The 20,158-nt window shown below is 41.1% G+C and overlaps 1 protein-coding gene across 4 annotated transcripts in view; it reads right to left on the minus strand.

Annotated features, from left to right (window-relative positions):
- LOC306826662 (uncharacterized protein) overlaps positions 1 to 15,110 on the minus strand; it is a 242,344-nt gene extending 227,234 nt beyond the window's left edge. The window contains exons 1-2 of one of the 4 annotated variants that reach the window (XR_013779471.1): positions 14,859 to 15,110; positions 14,675 to 14,702 (exon numbers count right to left, since the gene is read on the minus strand). Coding sequence is in view for 1 of the 4 variants with exons in the window: in XM_079348119.1 (XP_079204245.1) it covers positions 14,859 to 14,920 (62 nt within the window). In the remaining 3 variants the exon portion in view is untranslated. Of the gene's footprint in view, positions 1 to 14,654; positions 14,703 to 14,858 lie in introns of those variants that run through there. The other 3 variants (XR_013779472.1, XR_013779473.1, XM_079348119.1) reach the window with 3 other exon arrangements.
- Positions 15,111 to 20,158: the final 5,048 nt, after the last annotated feature.

Raw genomic sequence — 20,158 nt, forward strand, 5'->3', positions numbered from 1 at the left:
ATGAGCAAGAGGAGAGATAGCTGAACGCGTTGATGTAATTTTTATGTCTGGCATCCAAGAAATGTTGGAACTACAGCGATTTAAAAACTTAGTCAATTTTTCTTTCATTTGACATTTTTCGTTTCTTTTAACATTATCGCAGATGGAGAGTTTTTTGGACCACCTGCCGCTTTGAAGGTCACAGTGTCCAAACCGTAGCTCCGTTTGTCCTGAAATCTTAATGTGAGCGAGAGGACAAGTTTTCCTACGTTTTGAGGGTCAATTTAGTCATGTGGTGTGAAAATTGTGGTCGCTAGAGCAATTTGTTCGGGAGATTTTAAAATAATCTCACAACTCTGCCGCACTCTCGCGATGATGTCACGCACTCTAGCTCTGAACATTCCACCACATACACACCCATTCAAAAACGTGGAAGACAGCAAAAAACATCACAAAACAGTTGGAAGTATAGTTTAAAAAGTATAAAAGATAGCAAAACAATGTAAATGTAGTAAAAGTAGTGGAGAAACGTGTGAACGTTTTAAAGTAAAAATGAAGTCTCTACGTGGAACACAGCAAAAGTTATAAGGCTGAGAAAAAGGTTGAAAAGTGGAAAAAAATCCCATTCATTTCAATGGGGAAAAAAATTGTGAAAATTTGTGAAAAAAGTGAAATAACTTAAAAAGTAAAAGTAGTAAAAACGTGAAAAGATATAGCCATAATGAGCAGAAAAAGCTGAACAGTATGATAGTTGAACGGTGAAAGTAGCACAAACGGTTGAAGAGTAGAAGAGCAGCGAAAAACGCACGGAAGTGGAATAATAATAATAATAATAATAATAAAGATTTGGATAACAATAGTGTGAATGCTTGAGCATTCACACTAATAATAAAGATTTGGATAACAATAGTGTGAATGCTTGAGCATTCACACTAATAATAAAGATTTGGATAACAATAGTGTGAATGCTTGAGCATTCACACTAACTAGAAAATTTGCATTTCCCTGCGGAAAATGCGTGTGAATGCTTCCTGCTGAAATGTTGCAGAAACGCTGCTGAATGAAGAAGAACTAGCAGAAGTAGAGGAGAATTAGCAGAAAATGAAGAAAAAGTGGAACAAGTAGAAGAAGAGGAAATAGCAGAAGAAAAGTGGAAGAAGAGGAAATAGCAGAAGAAAAGTGGAAGAAGAGGAAATAGCAGAAGAAAAGTGGAAGAAGATCAAATAGCAGAAGAAAAGTGGAAGCAGAAAAAGAAGTAAAAGCAGAAGAACAAGAGGTAGAAGAAGAGGAAATAGCAGAAGAAAAGTGGAAGAAGAGGAAATAGCAGAAGAAAAGTGGAAGAAGAGGAAATAGCAGAAGAAAAGTGGAAGAAGATCAAATAGCAGAAGAAAAGTGGAAGCAGAAAAAGAAGTAAAAGCAGAAGAACAAGAGGTAGAAGAAGAGGAAATAGCAGAAGAAAAGTGGAAGAAGAGGAAATAGCAGAAGAAAAGTGGAAGAAGAGGAAATAGCAGAAGAACAAGAGGTAGAAGAAGAGGAAATAGCAGAAGAAAAGTGGAAGAAGAAAAACAGTAGTAAAAGGAGAAAATGAAGTAGAAGAAAGTGAAAGTATCTGTACAAGAACAAGAAATAGTGATAGAAGAAAATGTAGTAAAAGAAGTGGAAGCAGAAAAAGAAGTAAAAGCAGAAGAACAAGAGGTAGAAGAAGATGAAATAGCAGAAGAAAAGTGGAAGAAGAAAAACAGTAGTAAAAGGAAGTAGAAGAAATTGAAAGTATCTGTACAAGAACAGGACACATCAGACATGTCACTCGCAGGAGCTGGGGATCGAACCCTCAACCTTCCGATTGACTCTACCAACTGAGCCACAGGCGCCAATCATGAAGAAAAGCATTTACAGTATAAAGTTCAATGCATGTGTGTGCGTGTGTGGAGGGGAGGGTGTTTGTGTGTGTAAGTGCAATCAAGAGCAACTGCATTCAGCTGGCAGCTTCGACTGAGAAAATGGGGGAACATCTCCCAATTCAGTGCTCATTTTAAGGGGTTAAATTAAGAGTTGGTGGCTGAATGATGATTTTATGAGCAAGAGGAGAGTTAGCTGAACGCGTTGATGTAATTTTTATGTCTGGGATCCAAGAAATGTCGGAACTACAGCGATGTAAAAACTTTGTCAAGAGAGATCAGTTTCCAAATGAATCGGTGAATCTTAACATTATCGCAGATGGAGAGTTTTTTGGACCACCTGCCGCTTTGAAGCTCACTGTGTCCAAACCGTAGCTCCATTTGTCCTGAAATCTTATTGTGAGCGAGAGGACAAGTTTTCCTACGTTTTGAGGGTAGATTTAGTCATGTGGTGTGAAAATTGTGGTCGCTAGAGCAATTTGTTCGGGAGATTTTGAAATAATCTCACATCTCTGCCGCACTCTAAGCGATGATGTCATCACTCTAGCTCTGAACATTCCACCACATACACACCCATTCAAAAAGGGAGAAAACTGTAAAAAACATCACCAAACATTTGGAGGTATAGTTTAAAAAGTATAAAAGATAGCAAAACAATGTAAATGTAGTAAAAGTAGTGGAGAAACGTGTGAACGTTTTAAAGTAAAAATGAAGTCTCTACGTGGAACACAGCAAAAGTTATAAGGCTGAGAAGAAGGTGAAACAGTGGAAAAAAATCCCATTCATTTCAATGGGGAAAAAAATTGTGAAAATTTGTGGAAAAAGTGAAATAACTTAAAAAGTAAAAGTAATAAAAACGTGAAAAGATATAGCACACCTGTCCAGAAGAAGCAGAACAGTATGAAAGTTGAACGGTGAAAGTAGCACAAACGGTTGAAGAGTAGAAGCGAAGCAAAAAACGTACGGAAGTAGAATAATAATAACTAGAAAATTTGCATTTCCCTGCGGAAAATGCGTGTGAATGCTTCCTGCTGAAATGTTGCGGAAACACTGCTGAATGAAGAAAAATCAGCAGAAAAAGAGGAAAATTAGCAGAAGATGAAGAAAAAGTGGAACAAGTAGAAGAAGAGGAAATAGCAGAAGAAAAGTGGAAGAAGAGGAAATAGCAGAAGAAAAGTGGAAGAAGAAAAACAGTAGTAAAAGGAGAAAAGGAAGTAGAAGAAAGTGAAAGTATCTGTACAAGAACAAGAAATAGTGATAGAAGAAAATGTAGTAAAAGAAGTGGAAGCAGAAAAAGAAGTAAAAGCAGAAGAACAAGAGGTAGAAGAAGAGGAAATAGCAGAAGAAAAGTGGAAGAAGAAAAACAGTAGTAAAAGGAAGTAGAAGAAATTGAAAGTATCTGTACAAGAACAAGAAATAGTGATAGAAGAAAATGTAGTAAAAGAAGTGGAAGCAGAAAAAGAAGTAAAAGCAGAAGTAGAAGAAGAGGAAATAGCATAAAAACAGTAGTACAATTAGAACAAGTAGTAAAAGTATCTGTAGAAGGACAAAAAATAGTGATAGAATAAGAAAATGTAGTAAAAGAAGAAGTGGAAGCAGAAAAAGAAGTAAAAGCAGAGGAACAGGAAGTTGAAGCAAAAGTAGACCATTTCCAGTATGAAGTTCAATGCATGTGTGTGCGTGAGTGGGGGTGTGGGTGTTTGTGTGTGTAACCACATTCAAGAGTAACTGCTGTAAGCTGGCAGCTAAGACAGTGAGAAAAAGGGGGAAGACGTCTCCCTATTCAGTGCCAATTTTAAGGGGTTAAATGAACAGTTGGTGGCTGAATGATGATTTTATGAGCAAGAGGAGAGGTAGCTGAACGCGTTGATGTAATTTTTATGTCTGGGATCCAAGAAATGTGGGAACTACAGCGATGTAAAAACTTTGTCAAGAGAGATCAGTTTCCAAATGAATCGGTGAATCTTAACATTATCGCAGATGGAGAGTTTTTTGGACCACCTGCCGCTTTGAAGCTCACAGTGTTGTCGTGGAAAATTCTCCTTTTACGAGGTGGAGAGTTGCTAATTCTCAAGAAGAAAATTCACGGTGGCGCTTGAATCAGATCTCTTTTAATACGTGCAGCACGGAGGAGAGGCCAGAGCATCTTCTCTCGAACCCTTACATTACAAGTCCTTATATGTAGTACAGAGAGATGGAGGGAGGTGACCTTACACTTAACAAATGGTGATCTTTACATTACAATAGTTATTTGAAGTTTCCTGTATCCTGTCCTCTGGAGACAGTGACTCTGTGATAATCAAATTACATTTACATTTTGTATGGTGTTGTCTGAGAAAGAGGATGCCCTCCTGTGGCTTTCTTTCACCTTCATTCTTCAGAACATTTGCTGTCTCCTGGAAGTCTAGTTAATTTCTCACATTCCTCCCTTTTTGACACAAAGTGTCAAAACAACATTTATAGAAATTACCATACAAGGTCATTATAACAGACTGTTCATTACAGTGAAAAAATGAATGAAAAAACAAATAAAGAGATAAAAAATAAAACCAAAACAAAACGATAAAAAATAAATGAGAGAAGAACAAAATAGGCACTTATGTAGTTGAAAACAGTTCTCGGTGGCAAGTTTTTAGATCATGCCCTTGTTGGATGTTCCGATCCTGTGTTGAATCTTGTGTCTTCATCTGTTGTTGCACACAGTCCATGTTTACCCTTCTGTAAGAGATGGGGTGTCTAAGTATCAGTGTAATGAATCAGTTGATGATAGGTAATCGTCCCACGGCGTCCTCTCTCAGCACTGCGTAGGTTAGATCGTCGTTCTTCCGTCGGTGCCATTACTCGAAAAAGGTTTGCAGTGATGTATGGATCTTGGTATCCCTCTCAGCTATCCGATCGTCAGTGGATGTTGTCATCATCTCCAGGTGTCCCTCTCAGTTATCTGGACAGCAGTTGTTGTTGTCAGCAGCTCCAGATCTGGTTCTTGTCCACCGTGGTTAAAACGTCCATGCTTCCTTCTCAGGTCCTTTCCATCTCCAGGCTGGATGTTGTGGAGTCTCACCAATGTAGTCCCCAGAAAGGCCGCTTTCACCTTAGGGAAGACAACTTAAAAAACATGGTTATCCACCCCTTTGACACATGGTCAAGACCATGTGTCAAACTTTTGACGCACAGAGGTATCTTTGAGGGGTAGAAACATATTTTTTACAGGAAAAAACATTTGTAGAGTGGGGGAGACAGGTGAAAGAGCAGCAGTCCCAGGAGCTTCAAATCCCAGTGACTCTGGGTCATTAGCACCTGTATGAGCTGACATTTACATGCTGATGAAATGACAGCTGCCTGAGCAGACAGGTTAGCAGTGTTAGTACATAGATGAGACACAAGGGGATCCATCTGTTGGATCTCATAGCAGAAACATCTATAAAGAAAACAAAATCAAAGTTCATGAAAGGAGTGTCAAAGAGTGCATCTTTTGGTTTTGACACAGACAGAGGTGTGGTTCTCCATCTTGAGCTGTAAAGAGTAAGGTTAAGACTGTTCTTCATTTTAAAATCACATGAGTGCACAAAAAGATTTAAAAAGGTTGGTAGTGTCTGGTAGTCGTAGGCAGAGGGAACTCGATAAAGCTTGTGTCAAGTCAGTTGAAGCTTTATCTGTGTCAGGAGTTCAAGTCAAAAAAGTCAGTCATGGCCAAAATTCTACCCCCATGTGTGGGGGTAGGGAGATCTCCACTATTTTATAAAATCCATGGACAAACAATAGCCTGTTGAAACCAATTAGGCAACCGTTTGTTTGTTTTTCAGTTTTATTAACATCCAAGATTGTGGACGTAAATCAGGACCAAATTTATGAAACTCCGGAGTAAAATAATGCATTTTTAACAAACTAAAATAGTTTGCAAACTTGTCCTGCAAAATTGAAAACCGTTTTTTTCCCAGAAAACAAAAATGGACAAACAACAAACACTGTTTCAGCTTGACAATGCATCTGCATAGGGAAACATATACACAGACACTGTCAACATACTGAACAAGTGTATTAATACACAATGGTTGATAGAAACTAATTTCTCAGCTCTATTTCAATCCAGAGTGAAAAATTGGAGAAGAACACCCTATGGTATCTTCATCCAAGAATAAAATGCACCATTGATTGTGAAAGCAACCCAGAACTGTGAGTCAAGATGAAAAGAAGAATGCTAGAATTTGCATTTGTTAAAACAAACTAAAAACCCAAGCTGATTAACATTGGTGTTACAGACATCTGCCGGATGCTGACCACCTTCATTTACATCCCTTAAGTACTTTAATGAATTCCAACCCCAATTTGTTTTTTTTTTCTTCAGGCACGATGGGGGAGGTATGGTGAGATTTAGAAAGTTCAACAATAGCACCTTAATTTATAAAACAATGATTTCCAAACAGTCTCAGGACTAAATGGATATCTTTAACCTCGTCTAAAAATAAATTTTGACTGGAAAACAATATACTATTCTATTTCTAAAATTCAAGATTGTTTAAAATTTTAATTATCATTACAGTGTTAGTTGCAATGTTTACTCTTTTTCAGTCGAATCTTAATTTCTTTTAATAGAGGACATCTCATGTGTGAAAAATTGCTAAAGTTGAACATCTTTAAATCACATATTCCCCATCTGTCTGCTCTTAATTCAGCAGAGCCTGTCAGAAAAAGAAAAAATCAGATATAAATGTTTATTTTTCCCCGTTTTGTTTTCTCATGTTTTCAGTGACTCACTGGGACAGATGTGCTTAAACGTTCAATGGGCTTATCACTCACACAACTTCACAATCACACTGATCTTCCCATACAGTGTATGGTTGGATCTTATCAAACATACACTAAAACTTTTTGCAACTTAATTCAGCCAGGTGGTTTGTATGACACATAAAGTTCCGAGCAACGCACCTCAATAGCATACAATCTGCATGCCAGACACTGAATGTCGCAAACAAAGTTTTTATTTTTGATTATCACTCATACGCCCATTTTATTTTAGTGGGGCCTTGTGTATATCTATAATAATCGTTGTTTCACGTGTTTTATTCTTTAAGTGCAGACAGCCTCGTGCTGTTCGTTAGATATTTTAGTTTCATTTTTCGTTTTTTCTTTTTCTTAACTTTTCTCGTTTAAGACACTCTAAACATATAAAACGCACAACACATCAACAAAACACACTACACATCAACCTCCATCACCGCGCAGGGTATGGGAATTACCAAAACATAAACCTCCAAGACCGGTATTACATGGGCATGGCGTCCATAAAACACTATATGGACCCGAAAAGCATAACTGAAACCACCCCAAAGGACTTAAATTACGTTTCAGCTACCTAGGCTTTTACAAATTGAGCAAATGATTCAAACGCCGTACTCACTTAGATAGAGCGTCCGCTGTCTGCACCCTGTATCTGACGTCAGGTGGGATCCAAAATCTCCGTTTGTCGGAGCGGAATTTTCCCGGCCGGCAGCTCCTTCAGTTCAGTCTCAGGGAACAATCAGCGGAACGTCTATCCCATCCTCTCGTCGCCATAATGTCGTGGAAAATTCTCCTTTTACGAGGTGGAGAGTTGCTAATTCTCAAGAAGAAAATTCACGGTGGCGCTTGAATCAGATCTCTTTTAATACGTGCAGCACGGAGGAGAGGCCAGAGCATCTTCTCTCGAACCCTTACATTACAAGTCCTTATATGTAGTACAGAGAGATGGAGGGAGGTGACCTTACACTTAACAAATGGTGATCTTTACATTACAATAGTTATTTGAAGTTTCCTGTATCCTGTCCTCTGGAGACAGTGACTCTGTGATAATCAAATTACATTTACATTTTGTATGGTGTTGTCTGAGAAAGAGGATGCCCTCCTGTGGCTTTCTTTCACCTTCATTCTTCAGAACATTTGCTGTCTCCTGGAAGTCTAGTTAATTTCTCACAGTGTCCAAACCGTAGCTCCATTTGTCCTGAAATCTTAATGTGAGCGAGAGGACAAGTTTTCCTACGTTTTGAGGGTAAATTTAGTCATGTGGTGTGAAAATTGTGGTCGCTAGAGCAATTTGTTCGGGAGATTTTGAAATAATCTCACAACTCTGCCGCACTCTCGCGATGATGTCACGCACTCTAGCTCTGAACATTCCACCACATAGACACCCATTCAAAAACGGGGAAGACAGCAAAAAACATCACAAAACAGTTGGAGGTATAGTTTAAAAAGTATAAAAGATAGCAAAACAATGTAAATGTAGTAAAAGTAGTGGAAAAACGTGTGAACGTTTTAAAGTAAAAATGAAGTCTCTACGTGGAACACAGCAAAAGTTATAAGGCTGAGAAGAAGGTGAAACAGTGGAAAAAAATCCCATTCATTTCAATGGGGAAAAAAATTGTGAAAATTTGTGGAAAAAGTGAAATAACTTAAAAAGTAAAAGTAATAAAAACGTGAAAAGATATAGCACACCTGTCCAGAAGAAGCAGAACAGTATGAAAGTTGAACGGTGAAAGTAGCACAAACGGTTGAAGAGTAGAAGCGAAGCAAAAAACGTACGGAAGTAGAATAATAATAATAATAAAGATTTGGATAACAATAGTGTGAATGCTTGAGCATTCACACTAATAATAAAGATTTGGATAACAATAGTGTGAATGCTTGAGCATTCACACTAATAAAGATTTGGATAACAATAGTGTGAATGCTTGAGCATTCACACTAATAAAGAACTGGATAACAATAGTGTGAATGCTTGAGCATTCACACTAATAAAGATTTGGATAACAATAGTGTGAATGCTTGAGCATTCACACTAATAATAAAGATTTGGATAACAATAGTGTGAATGCTTGAGCATTCACACTAATAAGAATATTAACAATAGTAGTAGTGTGGTTTGCCTTTCAGGCAACCACCCTAACTAGACAATTCCAGCAGAAATTGTGAGGGTGGTTGCCGTCTGTGTACGTGTTTCTGAGTTATACTGCAGTAAAACTGTTTAACTGTAGTCAGCTAACAGCTAAGACAGAACTCTGTCACACTGCTATGGTCCCACTCAGATGATGATGTCATCACTCTAACTCTGAACACCTGCTGCTCACTGATTGATAGAATGTTCTGGCAGTTTGGCAGATCAAAGCTGAATGTCAACTAAAGTCTTTGAATGGGCTTACCACTGCTCGCAAAGCCTCAAATATCTTAAAAACTAAACATGATATCACTGATCCGTTTGGACTGTGAGCGACAGCACAAATAGGCGCACGTTTTGATATATTTTATTTGTATGTAACATTCAGACTGGGACCACAGTGGAAATTTTAAAACATGAGTAAAAAATGTGACATTGTGGACATCAGTTAGAGCAGGGTTTCTTAACCTTTTTGACCTTGGGGCCCAACATTTTCAGGGCAAGGTAGTCTGGGGCCCAATCGAGTGAATGGTTCTGATTTAACTTTTGCGGTAATTTTTATTTAATAGCTATTTGTGTCACTATGTTGTAATAATGAATCCTGTTCTTCATTTGTATGTTTTTTAATCAATATATAACCTATACATAGGCTAATTATGCATAAAACCTTGCACAAGGTAAGATCATTTAATTAATTTTGCTCATATAAAACCATGTTTAAGTGCATGTTTGTCAAACAAGTAACACAATATAAACTTAGCAACAAAAGCAATAAAACTAGGTGCTCAATGAAGTTAGGTAGATTTGTTGAAATTAAAATGAGCATTCTGTTTTGTGTAGCGCTGCCCCCCGTTGCTGTCATTATTTTTTCGTTTTAAGAACCTCTCCATTACGTTTCCATTCAGATTCAGGCCCCGTTTACACGGAGACGCTGTGACAGTAAGACGAAACATTTGGACATGCGCAGTAGTCGACAACAAACAACAATGGCGGCGGCTATGTGCAGCAGCTATTCGCGTTGTATCGTCTTTTAAAACAGAACCTTGATATGATACATCGTGTATGTCGCCGCCAAAAGAGCAACGAATACTTGCGGCAAATAGTTCAACCTTTACCCAAGCACAGGGCGACCATACGCAGCTTTTAGGTAAGACCTGGGAGAACTAGCCGCTAAACAGGATGTTGTGGAGGAAGTGGTTATACTGCTGAGTGTCGCGCGTGTGTCGCGTTGTAAAGTTCCACTACTTCTAACTGATGATACTGCCTCTGGTGGTCGGAGAGTATACTGCAGGCCAACGATCACGGCCCTTACGGCCCACAGATGCAAACATATTATCCCCTTGCGGCCCTGCAGGTGGCGCTTGCGGCCCTTTGAAGGGCCGCGGCCCTATGGTTAAGAAACCCTGAGTTAGAGTGAGAGCCCAATGTGTGTGTATGTGGTACGTGACTGTCAAACAAATTCCTCTCCTGGGAGACTGAAACATTTTATGTTTTTACTTTTTGCTTTATGAGTGAGAGGACACTCAGAGCTTTATTTTGATGTATTTTGTTTATATATGTGAGCAACAATGACTTCAGGATGGCGATTTACAAATATGTCTCCAAAACTGAAGTTTTTGGCAGTTACACTCTAGGATTTGAATTTTTGCCATTCATTTTCAATGGGTCAATTTTTTGTCGTTTAAACTCGATTTGTGTCCACACCGTGTGTCCGAGGTTTCCACAAAGTAATAGCACCCATGTCATGACCGAGCCGCTCGTTTTGATACCTTTCTTGTGCGTGTGGCGCAAACGCTGTGGGAGGAGTAGCGCGCGTAAATTTGAGGATATAATAATAACTAGAAAAAATTTGCATTTCCCTGCGGAAAATGCGTGTGAATGCTTCCTGCTGAAATGTTGCGGAAACACTGCTGAATGAAGAAAAATCAGCAGAAAAAGAGGAAAATTAGCAGAAGATGAAGAAAAAGTGGAACAAGTAGAAGAAGAGGAAATAGCAGAAGAAAAGTGGAAGAAGAGGAAATAGCAGAAGAAAAGTGGAAGAAGAAAAACAGTAGTAAAAGGAGAAAAGGAAGTAGAAGAAAGTGAAAGTATCTGTACAAGAACAAGAAATAGTGATAGAAGAAAATGTAGTAAAAGAAGTGGAAGCAGAAAAAGAAGTAAAAGCAGAAGAACAAGAGGTAGAAGAAGAGGAAATAGCTGAAAAAACAGTAGGAAAATTAGTACAAGAAGTAAAAGTGTCTGTACAAGAACAAAAATAGTGATAGAAGAAAATGTAGTAAAAGTAGGAATAGTAAAAGTAGAACAAGAAGAAGAAAGTAAAAGTGTCTGTACAAGAACAAGAAATAGTGATAGAATAAGAACATGTAGTAAAAGAAGTGGAAGCAGAAAAAGAAGTAAAAGCAGTAGAAGAAGAGGAAATAGCAGAAAAACGGTAGTAAAAGGAGAAGAGGAAGTGAAAGTATCTGTACAAGAACAGGACACATCGGACATGTTGCTCACAGGAGCTGGGGATCGATCCCTCAACCTTCTGATTGAAGGGCGACGACTCTACCAACTGAGCCACAGCCGCCAATCAAGAACTAAACGAAAAAGTAAAGCATTTACAGTATAATCAAGAGTAAATGCAATCAGCTGGTAGCTTCGACTGAGAAAACGGGGGGAACATCTCCCTATTCAGTGCTTATTTTAAGGGGTAAAATGAAGAGTTCGCGGCTGAATGATGATTTTATGAGCAAGAGGAGAGGTAGCTGAACGCGTTGATGTAATTTTTGTGTCTGGGACCCAAGAAATGTCGGAACTACAGCGATGTAAAAACTTAGGTCAATTTTGCTTTCATTTGACATTTGTCGTTTCTTTAACATTATCCCAGATGGAGAGTTTTTTGGACCACCTGCCGCTTTGAAGCTCACTGTGTCCAAACCGTTGCTCCATTTGTCCTGAAATTTTAATGTGAGCGAGAGGACAAGTTTTCCTACGTTTTGAGGGTAAATTTAGTCATGTGGTGTGAAAATTGTGGTCGCTAGAGCAATTTGTTCGGGAGATTTTGAAATAATCTCACATCTCTGCCGCACTCTAAGCGATGATGTCACCCACTCTAGCTCTGAACATCCCACCACATACACACCCATTCAAAAACGTGGAAGACAGCAAAAAACATCACCAAACATTTGGATAGTTTAAAAAGTATACAAGATAGCAAAACAATGTAAATGTAGTAAAAGTAGCAGAAAAACGTGTGAACGTTCTAAAGTAAAAATGAAGTCTCTACGTGGAACACAGCAAAAGTTATAAGGCTGAGAAGAAGGTGGAACAGCGGAAAAAAATCCCATTCATTTCAATGGGGAATTTTTTTTTGCAAATTTGTGAAAAAAGTGAAATAACGTAAAAAGTAAAAGTAGTAAAAACGTGAAAAGTCATAGCCATAATGAGCAGAAAAAGCTGAACAGTATGATAGTTGAACGGTGAAAGTAGCAGAAACGGTTGAAGAGCAGAAGAGCAGCGAAAAAGTGTCGGAATAAGTATAATAAAGAACTGGATAACAATAGTGTGAATGCTTTGAAGCATTCACACTAATAAGAATATCGACAATAATAGTGTGGTTTGCCTTTCAGGCAACCACCCTAATAATATTGACAATAGTAGTAGTGTGGTTTGCCTTTCAGGCAACCACCCTAATTACAATATCAGTCTCAAATAAATAAATTAAATACCAATGTTAAAAATCTGTATTTAATTGAAGGTGTGAAATCCAAACACAAAGCCCTTTCACCCAGCCTATATCACAATGCTGTTACACAGGAATCACAAACAACTGCTCTTTAAATTATAACAGAATTTATTTAACAAAGAAACATCAAGTTGATCAATGAAACTCAATCAAACAACTGTTATAAACTAAACTATAGACAACGTAAACAAACAAGCGTGGCGTGTGTGTTTGTGTATGAGGGGTGAATCCATTCTAAATTCATGCACTCCACTCATACCAACGTGGACCCTGCGCCTGCAAAGATGCCTGCGATCTGACCAGCGTCTGACACTACACTTACATTTTCCACAGACTTTGAATGGTCACACTGGCACAATGCACAAGTGGCGTTGCATGTGTGCATGATGTGCCTTCACACGTTAACGTGTTAACACGTTTGCAGACGCCACAGCTACGCCACATTTGAAAGAGTATTGTTGGATAAAAGTTGGCTGTTTTAATCATTTACCTAAATGTTGTAAATAGAAATCTGACTCCTTTAAATAATGACCTTGAATCTCTCTGTGCATTCTTTTGATGGGATGAGAGGAATGACTGGAGGCGTCTCTTTCAGGTTAACTCTTTCCCTGCCAGAGAATTCTAGAATGTTTGCCAGCCAGCGCCAGCCTTTTTCACCATTTTCACCAATCTTTCAAGACTCACAGAATATTTTGTTCTTTGAATATGTAAATATTGAACACATCAAAAGAAAGATCAGAGCCTCTGCTTTCATACACAAAAAACTATTTTATTCAAACTTCATTCAATCTTTTTTTATCAGCACTTGAATATCGGCCATTTTCACAAAAAAACAACATTCCGGACAAAAAGCTGAGAAAACAGCACTTTTGTAAAACACACTTATTTTCAAGAAAAAAAAGTGATTTTGAGTTTACATTTGGATTCTTTTTACTTTCATTTGACAACTACAGTTATATTTTAAAATAAATCACTAAAATAACTAAAAATGATTACATAAAATTATAAGTTTTCTTTGAATAGTGTAGCACTGCAACATTTACAAACTATATTATACATTTTTCTTCTCTTATACACTCAGAAATACTTTGTTTTTACAAACACTTAAATATCATTATTATTTTCCATAATAAAACATTAGGTGAACAAAAACCTGATCAAGAAGAGAAACAATTGTGTCTCCCAGGGAAGTGCCTTCTCCGCAATAGGGTTTCATGTTGTAACAGTACCCTGTCAGAATCGCAAATGATGTAGGATTTGAACCCATATTTGACAGGTTTTTGGGGATTGTACACCCTGAACGCTAGCCGTCCACACCACAGAAGCATAACCTCATATGTTGGTGTTAGGTTGATACATTTGACTGAATTTAGATATAAGGTAATATAAGACAGGGCGGACTTTGTACAACCTGTCAGTGCTATTTGCTGGCCTTGATTCATAATCATTGGAGTGTAGAAATCTCCATATGATTTCAAACCGGTTGCGGGACATGACCTTGTTGAAGTAGGGGGTGGCCTAAAGGTCATCTGTAGACCAGTACATTTCAAGGTCAGGCTTACGAATGATATGATCAAGAGCAGCAGCATCATTTAGAGGTCCAGGATTCTCAGTAAAAAGGAAAGTCTTTTGGCTGCCAGTTCATTTCTTTCCACATCGGATTACCTGGACCAGGACCTGCACCTGGCTGGTTTACAGACCCTCTTGCTTGGTCACCAGGTACTTGACCTCCACCACACCCATAAGATCCACAGGTCCGACCTCTGCCTCTTTGCTGTGTTTGACCTGTAAATAATTAGAAAGACAATTTTTTTATTCAACAGTGTGATGTGCACAAAGAGAGGAACGTTATTTTTCGGCCTCTTCATATCACATCTTACCTTTTTCACCTTGGGTAGTTCTGTATAAAGGACACCTGGGCCTTGAATCCCTGGACTCTGTGTGTAAAATGACAGTAAAATGTCAAACAAATATTCATTTGGTAAATAGTTTGTGTACAAAATGAAAGCTAAATTATTTCTTTTTTCATCTTCTCTCACAAATTAGCAGATGCTCTTGTCTTGTAGTATCTAATAATCATACAATCCAAGTAACATACTATCAAACTAAATAAAATATGTTATCATGACTCACCTCTTGCACCTATGTCTGGACCTTGGAGACCTGGATCTTGGAGACCTGGACTCTGTGTCTGGAAATTACAATAAAAAGTCCGTCAAAAATTTGTTTGGTACATAGTTTATGTACAAAAATGAGAGATATGTTATTTCGACGTCACGTTATCTCGTGAATTATCAGATGCATTTGCTATCACGGTGAATCAAAAAATAACGTGATCATATCTTACCTCTGACACGTCCTGAAGGTCTGAATGTAGGTCCTGAATCCCTCCGCTGCTGCTGTCTTCATCCAGATCAGTTTCACGGAGGTCAAAAAATTAATTATCAGAGTCTGTATCGATAATTAACTCTGTAGCTTCCGCAGCCGAATATCTCCTTGCTGGCGCCGGCATGTTTGTACTGTTCAAGAGCTTTTATCTCATATCTATACGGCTAATGTTGACTTTTTGACGAGCGTCAAACTCACATACAGACTGATAGAACTCCGACCGCTGGAAAATAAGGACGAAGAAAAGGTTAGTTTTTTTTCTCTCTACTTTCCCGCGGGTGGTCTTGTTTGTTGGTTTTTAACCCCACAGTCCTGTAACTTTTTCACAACATCCGTCAGAGTGCCTCCTATCGTATTACACTGAAAACACCAATTGACGGAAAATTCCGTCAATGGCGGGTAACGGTTGGATCCAAATGACGGAAAATTCCGTCAATGGCGGGGAATGAGTTAACAGAGTTTATTAACCCAATGAATCAAGAATACAAGTTACAGAGTCTCTGGGTTCAACACTACGTGTCCCTGACAACAGACAGATACCTGGTCAGTTCATGAAGTCTGAGCCCCGACTATCATTCCCTGAACCCTTTTATACACTAGACCAGGGGTGTCAAACTCCAGTCCTGGAGGGCCGTCTTCCTCAGACTGTTAGATGTCTCCCTGCTCGGACGCAGCTGAATCCAATGAGTGACTTGTTTTCAGGCTTCTGAAGCGCTTGATGACAACACATTGGTTTAAAGCAGGTGTGTTAGAGCAGGGAGACATCTAAAAGTCAAAGAAACAAAACTCTGGAGAGCCTGATTTGGAGGTACGACACCACGAGGTGAAGACAATAATCTGGCGCCGGCTGCATGGAGAGAGCCGGCTTAAATACAGGAGCTGATGAGATGATCCACACCTGTGCACGCACCTGCAACCACTCTAATCAAGGGGGGAAGGGAGAACACAGGAGGAGCAGACAGACAGGGAAAACTGACAACAAACACGTGGAAAGCACTACAACCCTAGATCATGACAGAAACACAGTAAAAAGCCGTTATGGATTTCTTGCTTTGTTTCGTGTCAGTTACTGTACTCATGCTTTGTATTACTAGCCTACATCACATCCGTGTTACTGCACAGTAAAGTTACTGTTTCCATGGTGCTTGAAGTTAGAGAGTGTGGAGTAAAATTGACTTCTTTCTCTCTACACGCCCATGCTTTCAACATACCGGTAAACAAACTTTTGACTAGGGGTGCCGACAGTGAATGACGTCCCCCCACCTCTCTGGCTCCAACAATTGGTTCCGTGTCCCATTTTTAGTGCACAAAAACAGCCTATTTATGCTTTTGCTTTATTGTGTCATTCCTGCATATGTGCAAGCTTCGTTGTTATTGTTAGTTTCCCTAATTCAATTTATTAGGTCTACATGCAAATAATTCAAAAATAACTGGTTCGGGTTGCAATTCGAGACCTATTTAATATATATTTATTGCTCCTGGATCAGCCACTCGATCTCGTCCGGCGATGGCAGTGGCGGGCCATCTCGTCGGCCGTCAGCTTCACCGTAGTGTCCCTCCCCTCCTCGCTCCGCCTGGCCCCCTGCAGGTGGTGTACGTCGGCCCGGTCCCACTCGAAGATGGCAAATCTCAGCCTGGCCATGAAGAGCCCGTACAGGTGGTGGCTGTCGGTGGTGACACCTCTGGCGAAGCGTCGCATGAGGTGCCACATGTCCAGGCGCACCACCAGCTGGTCCCACTCTGCCAACATGGCCGACACCTGGAGGAGACACAGAGCGTTTGTCAGTTCACAAACGACACAACAAAGGTAGACATCTTTTTCAGACCCCTCCCCCCGCTCAGAGCTCGCTGCGCACATTGCACTGCCCGAAGGCGGCGCAGCAGTCCCGGTCGACGTAGATGATGCGAGGAGGGCGCTGTCCTGCCTCCCTGTAGCGCCACATGAGACCACCCGCCATGGGCAACAGATCCTCGCCCTCAGAGTCGGTGAGCACGGACATCAGCACCTGCCCGTGCTCGTTGCCCACGTTGGTGCCCCGCCAGCTTCTTGGTGATCTGCGGGGAGAAACACAGACACACACAAACTGTCACTCTACACTGTGCGTGTCCACGTTTTCCCTTCATCATGTCTTTCATCACAACATCACGCTTGCTTTCTTGGTGGAGTCCATCTTTAAGATGTCCCCAAACACCGATGTGATCCTGGCCTTAGTCTCCTCTAGCTGTGAGAGAGCCTCCCTGACGTAGACGGACAGCAGCCAGTTTCGGGTGGGGATTGGGTGCATGGGCGAGACAGTCACGTCCCGCGCTGGTGCTGCACCCGGGACTCTCAGCTTGCTGATGACCGACAGGTACAGCATGCTCCGCGTGATCCACTGCTCGATCAGAGTGGCGCGGAGACGCGACGCACTGTTGCCGCTTCATCTGACAGATGACCATGCTGTCGCAGCCTGGGACAGAAGGGGGAGAAACACAGACATGTTAAACACTCAGGATGTATCTGCTTACTTGTAGGTGAGGACGGCTGGAAACTGCCTCTGGTGTGCCAAATCCAGCTGGGCCACGAGGTACTTCTTGTGACATGAACAGCATTCCAGGTACTCCGTGCCCATGAAGTACCAGCTGTTCATTTCCAGCACCCTCCTCACGGTCTTGTACAGCCCGGCGCCGGTCAACCTGCACTTACAGTTGGGGCACACAAGCCTGTATGCCCACATCCTGTAGGGGGCCCACAGGAAGAACCGGCTGAGGAAGAAGGCGTGGCAAGGGCTTCTGGGTGTAGAGGGGCCTGGCCTCTGGGGGGCTCCACCACAGACGCAGCTGGCTGGTGAGCACTGTCGCCCCTCTGCTGTCCTTGGTGAACAGCGCCCTGCCCAGCCAATCGTGGTCCTGCTGAGGGAGGAGCTTCCTCCAGGATGCTGGCAGCAGCTGCAGGATAGATCAGAATTCTGTCAGTGTAAAGATCCCAATGTTCACAAGAACAACTTCATCAACTTCATCAGATCTCCTAACCGTTGCTCCGAAACTCAGGGCCGGAGGTGCAGGTGCATCTGCTCCTGCTGCTGCTGGTCCTCCTGCCACAAACACAGACTTTGTGGTTCTCACTCTGTTATAACTCACACGTTCACATAAACTTGTTGCATGGATGAAATACTCACACTCATCGACCTCCTCCAAAACTTCCAGGAGAAGCTGGTCAAGGATTTCCCCGGAGACTGTGAGAAAGGAAAAAGAAATGAATGCATGCTGTGGTCTTATAAATTTAACCTGCAGCTGGTGCGCCTCCAGTCTTGAGCTGTGATTACTCGATGGAGCCGGCTGCTGCACCACGTGCTGATCCTGAGGAGGTGCCCCGCATGTATGACTGCAGCCGGTGCATCCGGGAACCGTCCTTGACCCTCTGAGTCCTCAGCCACTGCAGGTAGCTACACACAGGAAATAAAACAGGGCACATGTTAGTTCATGTTACCAGCGTTCGTTGTCTCAGGTGATCAACACACAAACACTCCCGTGACAGCAATACTCACGTCGTCGTCTCCCTGGACGGATCCTCAAAGAGGGCCTGGAATGTCCAGTTGGCGTACGCCCCAAAGCCCATGCCCCTCACCGACAGCACGCCTTCACGCATCCTGCGCTCCTGGATGACGGCCTTCGCGCTCTGCCTGGTGGGAGACCAGAACGCTGCAGGCGTAACCCACGTTGTGGCTCAAGAGCCATTTAAGTGTTTTCTTCCGGTATTTGCCAAACTGGAGCTCACTGGCACAGAGCAAAAGTTCACGGCTACCGGGGTCACCTCCGGCCTCCAAGACACGCGCCTCCGCCTCCCTGCTCACTTCATCGGCCGACTTGATCCTAAAGACCCCCCCATGCTGGGCGAGCTGCTGCGCCTCAGGAGAAGGCCTCAGAAGGAGATCGGAGGACAGAGGACTCATGGTCCTGAAGACAGGCTTGAAGTCCATTCTGCAGAGTAGAGACAATGACGAGTACAACTTTTGACTGCAGGGAGGAGTGCTGTGTCTGCTCTCACTCACTATTATTACACATCTTTAATCATGTCATGCTTTACTGTGTTGTATCTGCTTTAATTCTTTTGAGCTATTTTATAAATATTAGTTTGTATAGTGTTTTATACTAGAGCTTTCATTCATACATACACATAAAGCAGGTCAAAGCACAGTGACAGAATGTTCACTTATATGACACGTTGATGAGTAAAAAGCCCGTTCTAAACAGCCATACTAAACACAGCCACTTTCTCTAAATTACAACCTGTCCTGTTAAATAACATATACAAATAAATAATGTACTTATTCTACAGTCTTTATCAGACAAGATTTCATTTACTGTAACTGCCGTCGAGTACATTTCACGGTACAAAACGAGAGGAATAAAGGTTTTAAAAAACGGCTAACCATGAGTAAAATGCTCTTTATTTTCCTGTATTGAGCTTTGTATGGGGTATGGAGGATTTCATTCATCATTACTTGGAGTTTTACCGAGTTTTGAAACTACGTCGGACGGACGAAATGAATGAAGTTCCAAGCTAGCTGCTCCACACACACATTTAATAGCAATAAAGATAAAAGCAGTGTAAAAATATATCAATATAATAACAGAAAAACGGTGAAAGTCAACTGAATAACTTATTCTTCAACATATTTAGATAGATAGATAGATAGATAGTTAGATACTTTATTGATCCCGAAGGAAATTCAAGAAAAATTTAGAGCAACGCCGGGTCAGTGCCAATTTAAGCTAACTCGTTCCGGCAAAGACAGCTTCGGTTTAGCCTATTTTTTTTCGCGGAAAATAAAAGAATAAGAACAGAACTGGTAATAATGACTAAATGACATAGTAGTACTCACTTCTTTCTCCGTTCGTTTTGTGTTTGTTGCTGGGACAGGTAGGTAGCTGTTGCTCGGTCTCCGCTGCGTCTAGACACTGAATGAGCTCCGTGAGCTCAGCAGAGGTGAAGAGGCCGGGCTTTGACGCAGACAGCCAATCAGGGAGCTAGGAGCAAAGTAGAACCGTCGAATGAAAGATTGCGAATGTCTTCCCTCAGCTTCTTTGGCTCAAGCCTGAAAGAAGAACAGGCCAATGACTGCGTGAGGCGGGACATACGAAAATAGAACGAAAGAAGAACAGGGCACAGAGAAGATTCTGACAGCAAAGCATGACAGGCATATTCGTGAAGCGTATCCACATTTTGAGCTGTCCTCTGTTGTCCCGAGCAGCTCTGGACACCCTGGAGTCCTCGTT

The sequence above is a fragment of the Symphodus melops genome (assembly GCF_947650265.1).
Source record: "Symphodus melops genome assembly, chromosome: 7".
Taxonomy (NCBI): domain Eukaryota; kingdom Metazoa; phylum Chordata; class Actinopteri; order Labriformes; family Labridae; genus Symphodus; species Symphodus melops.